The sequence below is a fragment of the Lactuca virosa genome, chromosome 5, assembly GCF_052849685.1.
Source record: "Lactuca virosa cultivar CGN04683 chromosome 5, Lactuca_virosa_CGN04683_v6, whole genome shotgun sequence".
In the NCBI taxonomy this organism is placed as follows: Eukaryota; Viridiplantae; Streptophyta; class Magnoliopsida; order Asterales; family Asteraceae; genus Lactuca; species Lactuca virosa.
The window spans coordinates 253804928-253819078 of record NC_136430.1 but is presented as its reverse complement, the minus strand read 5'-3'; the positions used below and the strand labels follow the sequence as shown (position 1 = coordinate 253819078).

Here is a 14151-nt window from a genome sequence, read left to right as displayed (position 1 = left end):
TTTGGTGGTGAGTTAAGGAGCTTAAATATGGTCCAAGACCCTAAATTAGGGTTTGGGTCTGACTGGAGTACTCCCTACATAATTCTGGTACGCCTTGCGTACCCCCTTAAACATCTGCGACCAATCTGCCTAGTACGCCCACATACTACCATGTATACCCAACGTACTAGACTCAACACTAGTACGCCCAACATACACTTATGTACGTCCCACGTACTAGGTTTAACCCTTGAACCACCAAACTTCCGAAGGCCATAACTTCTTCGTTCTAAGTCGGTTTTCGATGATCATTATATCCCCGAAAAGGTAACGAGAAGCTCTACACTTCTATCAAAACATCCTTTCCTTAAAACTTTCCGAACAAAAATTTAAAATTCATAAAAATCCCGACTGCCACTTTACGCTTATACCCTTGGGCTTCAAACTACAAACCGAATTCCCAAATCATCTATCCTACCTTATCTACACCCAAATAGGTATAAATCTCTCTTTCTTACATGCCCTAAGTCTTATGATAACCAATCTTCGGGTCACATTCGGGTCACGGCCCCGCATTAGGAAATGATTCAGAACAGGGTGTTACACTTTTACACCCGGATTGTACCCACGAAAGACACATTTGATTGCTCTCGGTTCTAACTTCCCATTACCAACTTGTTCATAGAGTGTACATCCAAAAGATTTTAAATATATATAATCGGCAGGTATCCCGGACCATAACTCAAACGATGTTTTGTTCTCAATTTCTCTTGATGTTGATCGGTTGATAATATAGCAAGCAATAGAATCAGCTTCCACCGAAAAGGAATTTGTCAATTTGGAATTAGAAAGCATACACCCGAACATCTCCATAATGGTGTGATTCATCTTTTTGGCTACAACATTTTTTTGAGGTGTATGGACTACCGTGTAATGTCGAGTGATGCCTTCCTTTCCATAGTAGGCATTAAACTCTTCTTATCATAACTTAATTCCATTATCCGTGTGAAGATACTTTAGCACCAAACCTGTTTGCTTTTCTAATTGTAGTTTCCAATTTATGAAGGTAGAAAAAATGTCTCCCTTATGTTTCAAGAAGAAATACCACACCTTCCTGGAGAAATCATCAATGATAGTGAGCATATAGATAGCTCCACTTTTGGAAGCAACTCGAGTCGATCCCTATAAATCTGAATGGACAATAGTCTAATGATCCTTTTATTGTATGAATACCACTCATAAATCTCACTTGTTTCCCCTTTCCATATATATAATCTTCATGGAAATCCAAATCAATTACCTTTTGTTTACGAAGTAATCCTCTTCGACTCAATTCATACATGCCTTGAAAACTTATATGGATGAGTCGAAGGTGACAAAGACGAGACTGATCTAGATCAGAATGAGACTTAGAAACAAGAACAACATCACTTAAAATTGTTTTTCCATCAAGAAAATAGAGGTGTAAGGTTTTTCGCTTGACTCTTAGTTTGTCAGAACCATCTTTTAATACACCGAGAACTCCACCTTTACCAGCAAACTCATATCCTTTTTTTTATCAAAGGAACTAAGAGATAACAAGTTTCTTCTGATGTTAGGAACATATCTAACATCCCCAATTATTCAGATAACTCCATCAAACATACGGATTATGTTGTTCTTCTTCTAGAATTGAAACCATCAACTTTAACATCACTTCAACCACCACCAGTTATATGCTTCATCTTCTCTTTTGAATCCAAAGTTGTAAGAACTTCATCTAAAACAAGAGTGTCACGACTGTAGATAATAGTATCACGAAAATGGCTATAGGATTCGGGCAATGATGACAACAAGAATAAATCCAAGTCTTAATCTTCGTACTGAACTTCCATATTTTCCAAGTTATTGACCAACTCTTTGAATGTGGAAATAGGTTCATCTAAAAGAACCTCCTTCAATCATCTTGAGATTGAACAACCGTTTCTTTAGGTGCAGCTTGTTTGGTAGGATCTTAGTCATCAATAATTGCTCCAATTTTAACCATTCTTTTAAAACATCTTGCAAAACATCATTTGTCAAATGTAAACGAATCTGGGATTAAGCTTTTAAATCTTTCATCACTTTTTCTTTTTTTGTCCATGAAGCGGGCATCTTTGCAGAACTCAAAATCGCTTGATGTAAATCCATCTGAATAAGAACATATTTCATATTACTTTCCAATTGTAGTAAGCAAAGAGGATAAGATTACTAAAACGAAAACGCCTTAATGCATCAACCAACCCATAAATCTGAATCAGAAGAACAATATTAGTGCAAGCGTAATAGGACTAATATATTAAACCATAATTAATCACATCCAATAAAAAATAGTAAGTAAAACAGTAAATCAGAGAGAAACAGAGATTTATGTGGAAAATCCAAATCGGGAAAAACCATGGGCAGAGGAAAGCGGATAACCAATCCACCAAAATATTGCAGTGTTTACAGAACTTGATCAAAAAGATTACAATAAACTAAAATGGTGATTTGGCGATTAAGGGATGAAACCCTAGAAAAGAAGCTTTAAAATGGTGAGAAAAAGAACTCTCAATTAATTTCATGATATATCTCTTCCAAAAAGAAAAACTTGCGTTCACTTTCAGCTACAAAGAAATAAAGGTTTGTCAAATTTGTCAAATTTGGCCATTCAATAATAAAGCAATTGCATTTCAAGAACAAATAAATTTTAGACTTGGTGTCATTTTTAGACCTCAAACACTCATTTTAGATATGGATTGCTGAAAAGACAAAATAACCCTTAAATTAAGTAGAACTTGTCAATTTTGAAATACATATTTCTACAATAATAAATTTACATAATCATAGTATAATACATGGCTTTGGAGGAAAAAAAGGCATATCTAACTATCTTCTATATAAACTAACATTATTCACATTTCGTCTGATTTTAACACCATCACACTTAGATAGAATATCTCATCCACATTAGCACAATTTTGAGATAGATATCTCGCTACAAAGCTCTCATCAAGAAAAATGCAACTCCATAAATATTACATTTATAGACCAATATGTCATTGAATAGTTGATGAAAAAAAGTTATGTCCATGGAAAGAACACATGCTTCTCTTGCATATATTCGTTTAAAAAACCAATTCATTACATAATCATTAAAATAAACATGACACATAGTTTCATAAACAAACGTCTAAATTACTATTCAAGATTGAAGAAAAGATTTGGATTTGAACTTCCAGTCGTATACGGATGCTCTTTCTCGAATGCGAAGATACGGACCCACATAACAAATGGTTTTACACGTAGATTCCATCGAACTCATTTCATATATAATCCGATTCTCTTTCCTACCTCCACCACCCCAATCACTTTAAATAATCAGCATCTCTTCCCATTCTTTCACATATTGATCTCCCTTCAGTTGTTTCAGTGTTTCACAACATAAATCTCTCTTCCTCTCTCTCACTCACTCACACACACACACACACACTCTCTCTCTCTCTAAACTTGCATTTGTTTACAGAGAAAGAAATGAGGGAGAATTCATCGACCAATTTGGAAAAAAGCTACTTCGATGTTTTGGGTTTATGTTGTTCATCGGAGGTGCCTTTGATCGAGAGAATACTTCGACCTATTGCCGGTGTTCATGACGTTTCCGTTATCGTTCCGTCTAGGACCGTTATTGTACTTCACGACCCCGTCCTGGTTTCACAGCATGAAATTGGTAAAGTAACTCTGTCATCACCCTTTCACCGTTACCTTTCCGTTACATTGGTGTTCTTTTTTCTAATTTTAAACTGATTTTTATATTTAGCGTGTAGATGCTCGCAAATTAGATTTTTAAAGTTCCATAAGTATTTGTTCGTGAATGTCGAATGTTTTCATACAAGAATATTCTATATACGAGGCATATTATAATTTATAAGTGAATATGCACTTCTTTTAAATAGCAGCATCTTTAATTTGTCATGCCGATAATTATATAAAAAAATAATAGACTTTTATGTATTTAAGCATTGCAATCTATTAGAAGGACAATCAATAATATCTAATTTGTTTATTTTTTTCATTAGTATTTTAAATTCCTTCACTTTATTGATAAACAATTGGGTTACAATAAATCATTAATAATAAATCATTAATAATAAATCATTAATGCGGTAGATTCCAACACGAAATTTTTACTAAATTTATTTTACGTGTTGTTAATTGTGATATTTGATATAACATAATTTGTTTATTATGTTTATTCGTCATTGATATGATATCTAATATTACAAAATTATCTGGTTGAAATACAGTTTAATGAGAATTCAAAACTTTTTTTTAATAAATTAAATATAATTAAAAGATAAATGACTTTTGTTAGAAAAAATATACATTAATAATTATGATTGTATGACATTAACCCTATTTTATATTTATTAATGTTATATTAAAATTATATTTATTAACTTCTTAAACGAAAAATATAGTTAACGGATAAGTAATATGCGATAAATCGATGGAAGTAATGTGACGACTACGTTGAGCTTACATTTGTCGGGAAGCATGTTACCATGATGCCTTGGGGTATAATGCCATCAATTATTAGGGAAAAGTATGTTATAAAGATATGATGAAACGAAAAGCACATTTGAGATATTGCATGATTTATATGAAGAAAGTCATTTATTTCTTATGATATGCTTTAAAATAAAATATTATTACATAGTACATAAATTATTATTATTAGACGGTTTTAAAAGTTATATATTTTTATATAGATACATTTAAAGTTGTACGTTACTTTAAAATTTGTCATATTTCGGCACTTTGCCATTGGGTGTGGGCCCAGACATGGGTGTTTTTGGATTTGATGATTTATAAAGGAGATAATTTTTCATGAAAATTAGGGATATCTTTAAGAAAGTTATCTTTGTGTGTGCTCTTTTTCAGCATATATAGACTCCAGTCCTAAATCAGAAAAACACAGGAAAAATATACTCTCTCCGTTCTAATATTATTGTCCACAGATGAAAAACACACATATTAAAAAAAATATTAATTACCACTAACTTTATTTAATAAAATGACAGTTTTGTCCTTATTTTACATTTAATGTTCCATTAAATGCTTAGTTGGTTAAGTAATAATGAGAGAGTATTTTGGTAAAAATGTTATTTATTTTTAGAAGTAGACTATTATTTTAGGACAAACCAAAAAAGGAAAGATGGACTATAATTTTGGGACGGAAGGAGTATTATTCTAATATTAAAATAATCAAAATACTTACAAGAATTTTTCTTTTGTATTTTAATAATAAACTATCATATATAATGCTACATCTTTGTTATGTAATATTGAAATTAACAGTAGTACTATTATTAAGATTCTTTAACTTATTCCAACATTTTCTATCACGTTAAAGCTAAGTAGTTCCTATCCTTCTTAATAAATAAAAATATTTTTGATACAAATCATTCTCTACTTGATTTGGACAAATGACATTTTCTTATATTTTTATATTTTATTGTTTTCCACATGTAATTATCTTATTTCTTCACAACAAATAAATGCCACATACTCACATATTCTTCCCTTAATCTCATAATAAATGAAAATTAATCTTAAAATAAATCATAATCAATGCCATAAATAATACCAACATGAAAAGTGTTTTCTTTCCAATGTAAATATGTAAATTCAATCTGTATTGACAAAATTCATTATCATTCATATAACCTTCCATAGATGTCGATGTCTATTTCCGTAAATAATTGTTTAATGTTAAAAAGTTGATATTGATTTTTTTTTCAATAAACTTGTGTAAAATATGGGTCTCACACCTAATATCTTGCAAGTTTTATCAATTAACTCATGTCGTTTCCGTAATACATTTAAAAAGTGAATAAAAAAAGTACATTAATTTGTGATATGTTTATTATATATATATTAACTTGTATATTTTACGTGATTGTTTTAGTTAAGGTGCTAAACCAAGCTAGTCTTGAAGCAAATGTGAGAGTAAAAGGAGAAGCAAATTATCGAAACAAATGGCCAAGTCCATATGCAGTGGCTTGTGGTGTATTGCTTCTATTATCATTTTTTAGTTACTTTTTTTCACCATTCAAATGGTTGGCGATAGCAGCTGTGGTAGTCGGCATTCTTCCCATAATATTGAAATCTATTGCTTCATTGCGTAATTTCAGACTGGATGTAAATACCCTCATGCTTATTGCAGGTATGATTTCTCTAAATGTAAACCATTTATTAGTTAATTAGTTATGAAATTATTGATCCATGTCAAATTTTGTTCAAAATAATTTACATATAGTAAAGTACAGATAAGTATTTCTAAAATGAGTTTAAGATTTCGACAATAATTATACAAAAGGCTAGCTTACAAGAAAAAAACAGATAGAAAAGAACGAAAGAGGATTCTTCAAGTCAAAACAAGTCAAAGCAGGCCAGTGATTAAGTAATGAGGACGGCTAGGAGTTAGTTTCGAAGTATGTTTAAAAACTTAGAAATATGAATAGAAAATTGATTTACTTTTAACTTATGTACTAAAAGAGTACATTATGCAACAATTAGAAATAATTTTTGATATTGAAATTTTGAGACAAACATTCTTTACGTCATATAAAACATTTTACATATCATTCTTTTCAGTTCTGTCATATTCTTCTTGTATAAGTGATTATTTTAGTATAGTTTTCTATTCTAATTATATTAGATTGTTTGTTAGTAGCATTCCAACTCCATAAATAGATAAATAAATAGTGACAATGTAAATTTAAAGTCTAAATTATATAATCTCTCCTACATTCTATTTTTATACTTTAGAATGTAAAAGAGAATTTAAATTTAGTTTATGATAAGCTATTCTAAATTTCATTTTACGCTCTAAAATAAAATATGAAAATAGAGTACGGATGAGACCATTTCTGAAATCGGAAAGGTTAACCAATTGGAGGTGGGTAACCAAATTAAAAGAAACAAAAAGTTTATGATTTTGTAAAAAAGAAAGAAATTAAATTAGTATAAAAGATAAAGGGAAAGTCGTTCCATTATTATATATAGATTCCACTTTTAGCTTGAATGTCGTTTGTTTTTAGCTCAATAATTTACCAATAGCATGTGACGCTTTCTTTCTCCATTTGTAATAGTATTTTGTCCTTGAATCTCTCATGAACAATTCTTGATTTAATGATTGAATTCTTTACATCAACTTACTTTTAAAATTGACACTTTCTAGTTTTCGATTTAAAAAAAAAAATTACTTTTAGTACGAACTTTTAACTTTTATTTAAAAAAAAATGTTCTAAATAAAAAAATTACTTCGCATACTATTTAACAAAAGTTATTGAGTGATTTTAGTCAATTTGTAGAATTTCCCATATATATATATATATATATATATATATATATATATATATATATATATATATATATATATATATATATATATATATCGAACAATTGTCAAATTTATATAGTTTTATAAATTTTAAAAGCTTCTAGCTATTTTTACCAAACATTTATATAACAAATTAAAGCTTCAGCTTCCAGCTACCAACTACCAGTTATCAGCTTTCAGCTTCCAGCTTCCAGCTACCAGCTAATTTGCCAAACACACCCTATATATAGGGCACGGGTTATTTAAAAAAATAAGTATTCTCATTTATTTAAAGGTCAAATGTTTGAAAAACACCATATGCATAGCAATTCATGGTTTCTGTATATTTACTTGTGTATATCAGGTTGAACAAGATACACTCTTACCAATTTTAAAATTTTAGCTCGGATTTAATTTCTTTGTTATGAATTTGGTGCGAGCATTAAATTTTATTACGAATTTATCCCAAAATTAATTTAATTATAAATTTTGCAGTTGCGGGGTCACTTTATTTGAAGGATTTCTGGGAAGCTGGCACAATTGTGTTCTTATTCACTACAGCAGAGTGGCTTGAATCAAGAGCTGGTCATAAGGTTTGCTACAGCCTCTCTAATTTCATGAAACCAATCTTGAATAATATTAGCAATAATTTTGATTTGAATTATATTTGTAGGCAAATGCTGTTATGTCATCATTAATGAACATGGCTCCTCAAAAAGCTGTATTGGCTAGCAATCGTGAAGAAGTCAATGTAAATGAAGTCATGGTCAACACAAAGCTTGCTGTGAAAGGTGGACATGTGATCCCAATTGATGGAATTGTGGTGGAAGGAAGATGTGAAGTTGATGAGAAGGCTCTTACTGGAGAGTCATTTCCTGTTTCAAAAGAAGTGGATTCTTCTGTTTGGGCTGGCACTATAAATATAAATGGTAATACACTTTACCTCAATTATGCAATTTTTCGAGTTGTTTAGTATGGGTGTTATAAGTATCAAGTTTCCATTTCATAACTAATTTGAAATATTTTCTATATATATAATGAGGATATCTATGACGAAGTTTGTGACATCCTCCTTAATAAATGAAGGTTTTTTTGACACATGTCAATCTCTCATTAGTTTTGACACTTGTCATTTTGTGGTATTTTTGAAATAAATATTATCCACTTGTCAATTTTTGATTTGTTTCAATTTTTAAAATTAAAGTCATACTTATATATATAAAGTATTAAATATCATATATATGATATTAAATTGCAATAAATACGTTTCTTCCTTTCTTATTTTAAAGTTGTATATTAAAAAATATTTTATGTTGACATTTTAATTTAATGTTTAATCTTTTTTTTAAATCAACTCGTGTAATACTCGGGTCTCACACCTAGTATATAATATAGGGGAAAAAATTAAGTTCTTTTGTATTTTGTTGGAATCTCTATGATAATTGATTATGGATGATAAAGGTTGAATAGATAACATATGACTTGGATTGCATTGCATGGGCTTGAATGGGTTATGTGGAAGGAATATTGTTGGGCTGGTTTATTTTTATTTATTTATTTATTTTGAACGGGCAGGTTTTTATTGAATTGTCAAATTGCACAAAAATTGAAGTAATCACATTTTTTATCATTATTTATTTATTTATTTATTGTTATTTAAGTAAACCACCATATCATTTAACCATATTTTTGGAAATTTTCTTTAATATATATTGTTTTTTAGGCATCGTTCATTTAAAACAATAATAACTAGTTTAAATTTTCTTTAATAATAACTAGTTAAATTTTAGAGAGTCAAATGGATTGTAAAGTTCATAGGGTAGATTAATGGAATAAAAAGAAGGATGATAACGTGGGGATTCATTAAAATTTAGAGATAGCCTAAAAATGGTTCTTTTATCTTTAAAGTTTATAATATAAAAGGAGCATTGTTTTTATTTTTTCTAACCTTTTATTTGATTTGCTATATCGTAATTCAGGTTACATTACCATTAACACTACAGTCCTAGCTGAAGATTGTGTAGTAGCAAGAATGGCTAAGCTTGTTGAAGAAGCTCAAAACAATAAATGTAAAACACAAAGATATATAGACGAATGTGCCAAATACTACACCCCAGGTAAACTCACCATTAAATTTTCTACTTCCATACTACACTCATCAATTATTCTTGCTAACACCATTTTTTTCGTGATAATTGACAGCTGTGGTTATTATAGCAGCACTTTTGGCTGTGATACCGACTGCTATGAAGCTTCATAACTTACACAAATGGTATCATTTAGCTTTGGTTGTTTTGGTAAGTTCATGTCCATGTGCACTCATATTGTCCACCCCTGTGGCTACATACTGTGCACTATCAAAGGCAGCTACAACTGGGCTTTTAGTCAAAGGTGCAGAATACCTAGAAACGCTTGCTAAAGTCAAAATCTTTGCTTTTGATAAAACCGGGACAATTACTAGAGGAGAGTTTTCAGTTTCCGACTTTCGTTCGGTCAAGGATGACATCAGTCTAGACAAATTGCTATACTGGTAATTTATCAACACATTATTTTCATTAATATCTTTTGGTTATTTTGTAAGATAATGACTTGCCTATTACTCAAAAGACAATTAGATAGGAATATAGAGAATACCTAAATCCTAATGACTAAAGCAGAAGGGGCTTACGCCTAAACCCTAATCACTAACATCTCCTGCATTTTGATCCGGATGAGAAAACAAAACTGAAAAAAAAAAAAAAAAAACATCATAGACAACGGCAGCGATGGTGGCGGAGCTCTAGAGCTCGAACAATGGCGGTTAACAGTGACTGCTCGTCGGAGAAGAAGAGAGAAGAAGCGGCGGTGGTGGCAACGATCATAAAGCCAGTGGCTAAGGAGTCCGGAAAAAGGAAGCGAGAAAAAAAAAGAGCTCGAGCTACGACGGATGGAGCTGATGCCGACGATATCGGTGATTGCAGTGTTCATAGAGATATAGAGAAATGACTGTAGATCAGAAGGTGTGCGATGGAGAAGGTGCCATCAGAAGGAGGCAACAATAGCATTGGAAGAGGCGAGCCAAGGAAAGGGGCCATCCGAGAACAAGATAGAAGGCACGGAGACAAGAGTCATTCGAGGAGGAGATAGAAAGCTTGGAGGCAATGGCCGATGAGGAAGTAGAAGAAGTCAATGAATGAGCTTTGGTTTGGGACCGACGGTTGTATTATTATATAGTAGGAGAAAGACTAAAGGAAAAATATGGAACCTAATTAAGACACCTCTGACGACTATTAGAGAAGGTCGCCGAAGGTGGAGGGCGGCGGCTGCAGGTTGTGTTTAGTAGTAAGCTTTTAATCTAGAGCTTTGATACAATGTAAGATAATGACCAGCTAATTATTCAAAAACAATTACATAAGAACATTGAGAGAATACCTAAACCTAATGGCTAAACCCTAAAAGGCATGTGTTTAAACCATAATCATTAACATTTTTGAAAACTAACAAAATGGTATGATGTATTTCACAAAATGACCACCTTTTTTACTTTTTACACAAAATCAAATTTTGCAATTGGCCGCATTGCAAATTGCCAAAAATGCTTTTTGCACAGCCCTACCAAAAAAAAAAAAAACGTTTTGTAAAAAATCTAATATTGTCAAATACAAATTCACGTATTGCTAACGAAATTCATATATTATGAAATAAATGAGAAATGATTTCTCTTCCGATTACTTTTTTTCTTTTGTGATGGGAATCCTTTGAAAAGAGATTTCCGAGTTCCCAAAGGTACCCTTGACAAAATGGTAGTCATTTTATGCTAAGGAGGAAAATGGTTGCCATTTTGTTAAATGAATCCACCCATCAAGTCATTTTTGTGGATATCCCTATATTTATTACTCGACATTGATTTCTGTTTGGAATTTCAAAGGGTTTCAAGCATAGAGAGCAAATCTAGTCATCCCATGGCTACATCACTTATAGACTATGCACAATCCCATTCAGTCAGAGCACAACCAGATAATGTAGAGGAATTTGAAAATTATCCTGGAGAGGGAGTTTATGGAAAAATTGAAGGGAAAAACGTTTACATTGGGAACAAAAAGATTGCAAGTAGAGCTGGCTGTTCAACAGGTGCAAATGTTCACCACCTATTTTTTTAATATAATTTTATTTGATTAATTAGTCTTTATGTTATTAATATATATTTTATATGTAGATCTAGATTTGAATAGTGAAGGAAAGTCAATGGGCTACATACTTATCGGGTCTTCACTTGTTGGAGTCTTTAGTCTGTCTGATTCATGTAGAACGGGTGCAAAGGAAGCACTCAAAGAACTCAAATCAATGGGTATTAAAACAGCTATGCTTACAGGAGATTCTAAAGCTGCAGCAAATCATGCACATGATCAGGTGAAACTTTAAAACTGTTGACATTTTAAGATTCATTAAGTAACACAAAAAAGTATTAAATGTTTAACAAAGAGAGATTTTATTGGTTTGAAGATGATATCAAAGACTTAGATTCAACCCTTAATTTATATATACGTTGTGCCTAGATCTGACAATTCATGTATTCATGTCATTTTCATATGTCACATACGAATTTGACACGACACAAAAACAAATACTAAGTTTTATCTCCTTTTTCAAGATATATTTGTGTTGTGTCGTGTCACATAAATTCATGTATTCGTGTATCGAATTGTCACGTCACTTGTGCCTAAATTTGACAGCCATTGCTATCTTTCGATCATGAAATTAAAATTGTCGACAAATCTTTGAAATTTAAAAGAAAAATAGTTTAAAACCGGTATTGAACCAAAATTAATCCAAACTTGGGAGCCAAAAATATATTTTTTTTTTCCATTCATATAAAGTGGGCCTTGTAACTCTGACAAATCAAAAGTTGTCTTTTCAAGTTAAGCATCTTGCCACCTTTTTGGTAGTTTCCATGAATGACTCTATGAGTGCTTCAATATGAGATTATGTGCTTATATTTACCTTCATTTTGCAGTTAGGAGGTGCATTAGAGATCCTACATGCAGAACTTCTACCTCAAGATAAAGCCAAATTCATTAAAGATTTTCAAAAAATAGCTCCAACAGCAATGGTTGGAGATGGAATCAATGATGCGCCTGCTTTAGCCACTGCAGACATCGGTATTTCAATGGGAATATCAGGTTCAGCACTTGCAACTGAAACCGGTCAAATAATTCTCATGTCCAATGACATCCGGAAGCTTCCAATAGCAGTGAAACTCGCAAGAAAAACCCGAAGAAAAATATTTGAAAATATATTTTTTTCTGTTATCATCAAGGCTGCTGTAATTGCTGTAGCTCTTGCAGGCTATCCACTTGTTTGGTTAGCAGTTCTTGCAGATGTTGGAACCTGTTTGGCTGTGATATTGAACAGCATGCTTCTGCTACGAACTAAAACCGTTTCAAAAAATGGAAAAAAACATTCGCATTCTTCACATGATCATAAACATTGCCATTCATCTCACAAGCATGATAACGATGAGTCTGGAAATTGTCACTCTAAGAAGGGTTGTTGTGGTCATGATGGCAAGGTGCATGAGGCGAAGCATGAGGTACAAGGGAAGGAAGATGAGCATGGTTGTTGTGGTCATGATGATGATCATGTACATAAGGTGAATCATTCTATACATGGACATAATTGTGCTCATGATGGACACATACATGAGGTCAGGATAATAGTGGAAGAAACAAAAGATCATCACAGTTGTTGCGTACATGATGATGGAGATGCACATGATGTAAAGGCCATTGTACAAGAAACAGGAACCAAACATAGTTGTTGCTCTCATGCTAAAGAAGCGATCCGTGAAGTGAAGGAAGTCGTACAACAAAAAGAAAGCAGCCATGGTTGTTGTGCCCATGGTGATGAGGTTCATGAGGTTAAGCACTCGAAACAAGTACATGAAAGCCATGGCTGTTGTCCTCATGATGATTCTCATGTTCATGCTGACAATGAAGGACACGATTACATGGATTCAGATTTGGAATCACAACTAAAACGGAGTAGTAGTTGTGGGAATGTGATTAAGAAGAATGGTGACTGCTGCCATGACCAAATAACCCACAAGAAAAGCCACTCGCATCATGAAACACATAGGAATTCGAGTGATGATCACCATGGCCATGTAAAAGAGTACATCACCAAAGAGGAGCTGGGGAAAGTGGTAAGACATTGTTGCCAGAAGCATGAGGTAGGTGGGTGTTGCAAGAGCTTCAGAAAGGAATGTTGTGTGCACGTTGGATTCAACGGAGAGGGGGCTTTATCAGAAATTGTTGTTGAATAAATGTTTAAATTTCTAAAGTTTAGAAAATGCTCTATTTTGTAAGCTTTAGGTACATCTAGTTCAAAAAGGATAAAAATCTATTGACCCTTTTTGCTAGAATTTAAGTAGTTTTCTAGATAGCATGTTAGTTGTCTCCAATATTTTCATAATTGTCTACAAAACTGAATTTGAAAAAAGGTATGTAGATATCATGTTGTGGACCGTGCAAATCTCACTTAGGCCATGTTTCTCTTATTCGCTAAATCCTGAATTTATAAAGTGTAATGAAATCCGAACCGATAAGATTTTCTCGATATAAACATGTTTTTATGTGACATAATACATCAATTAAATCTAAATAAAAGTCCATTTTATCTTTTTTGTGAACAACGGAAATCCAATAAAAAAACTAAAAAGAAGCTAGACAAAATGAACCAATTACATAATAGTTTTTTTTGGGTTTTGTAACCAACAAACAATTTATAGAGAACCTACGCTTATTATAGGCTAA

At 32.0% G+C, this 14151-nt stretch overlaps 1 protein-coding gene across 1 annotated transcript; it reads left to right on the top strand.

Annotated features, from left to right (window-relative positions):
* The first annotated feature begins 3353 nt into the window (after positions 1-3353).
* Positions 3354-13870, top strand: LOC145113016 (putative inactive cadmium/zinc-transporting ATPase HMA3). The gene is made up of 9 exons (XM_079049128.1): positions 3354-3703; positions 5945-6202; positions 7856-7953; positions 8034-8289; positions 9340-9477; positions 9563-9890; positions 11268-11470; positions 11556-11749; positions 12354-13870. Exons 1-9 carry the CDS (start codon positions 3511-3513, stop codon positions 13659-13661), a joined length of 2976 nt encoding a protein of 991 aa, XP_078905254.1. The 5' UTR covers positions 3354-3510; the 3' UTR covers positions 13662-13870.
* Positions 13871-14151: the final 281 nt, after the last annotated feature.

What these genes read in the sequence shown, in the direction of transcription:
- LOC145113016 (XM_079049128.1), top strand. Translation starts at nt 3,511, where the DNA reads ATGAGGGAGAATTCATCGACCAATTTGGAAAAAAGCTACTTCGATGTT. An exon ending in AATCAAGAGCTGGTCATAAG is followed by an intron (nt 7,954 to 8,033) that starts GTTTGCTACAGC and finishes TTATATTTGTAG; the next exon opens with GCAAATGCTGTTATGTCATC. An exon ending in CAAATCATGCACATGATCAG is followed by an intron (nt 11,750 to 12,353) that starts GTGAAACTTTAA and finishes TTCATTTTGCAG; the next exon opens with TTAGGAGGTGCATTAGAGAT.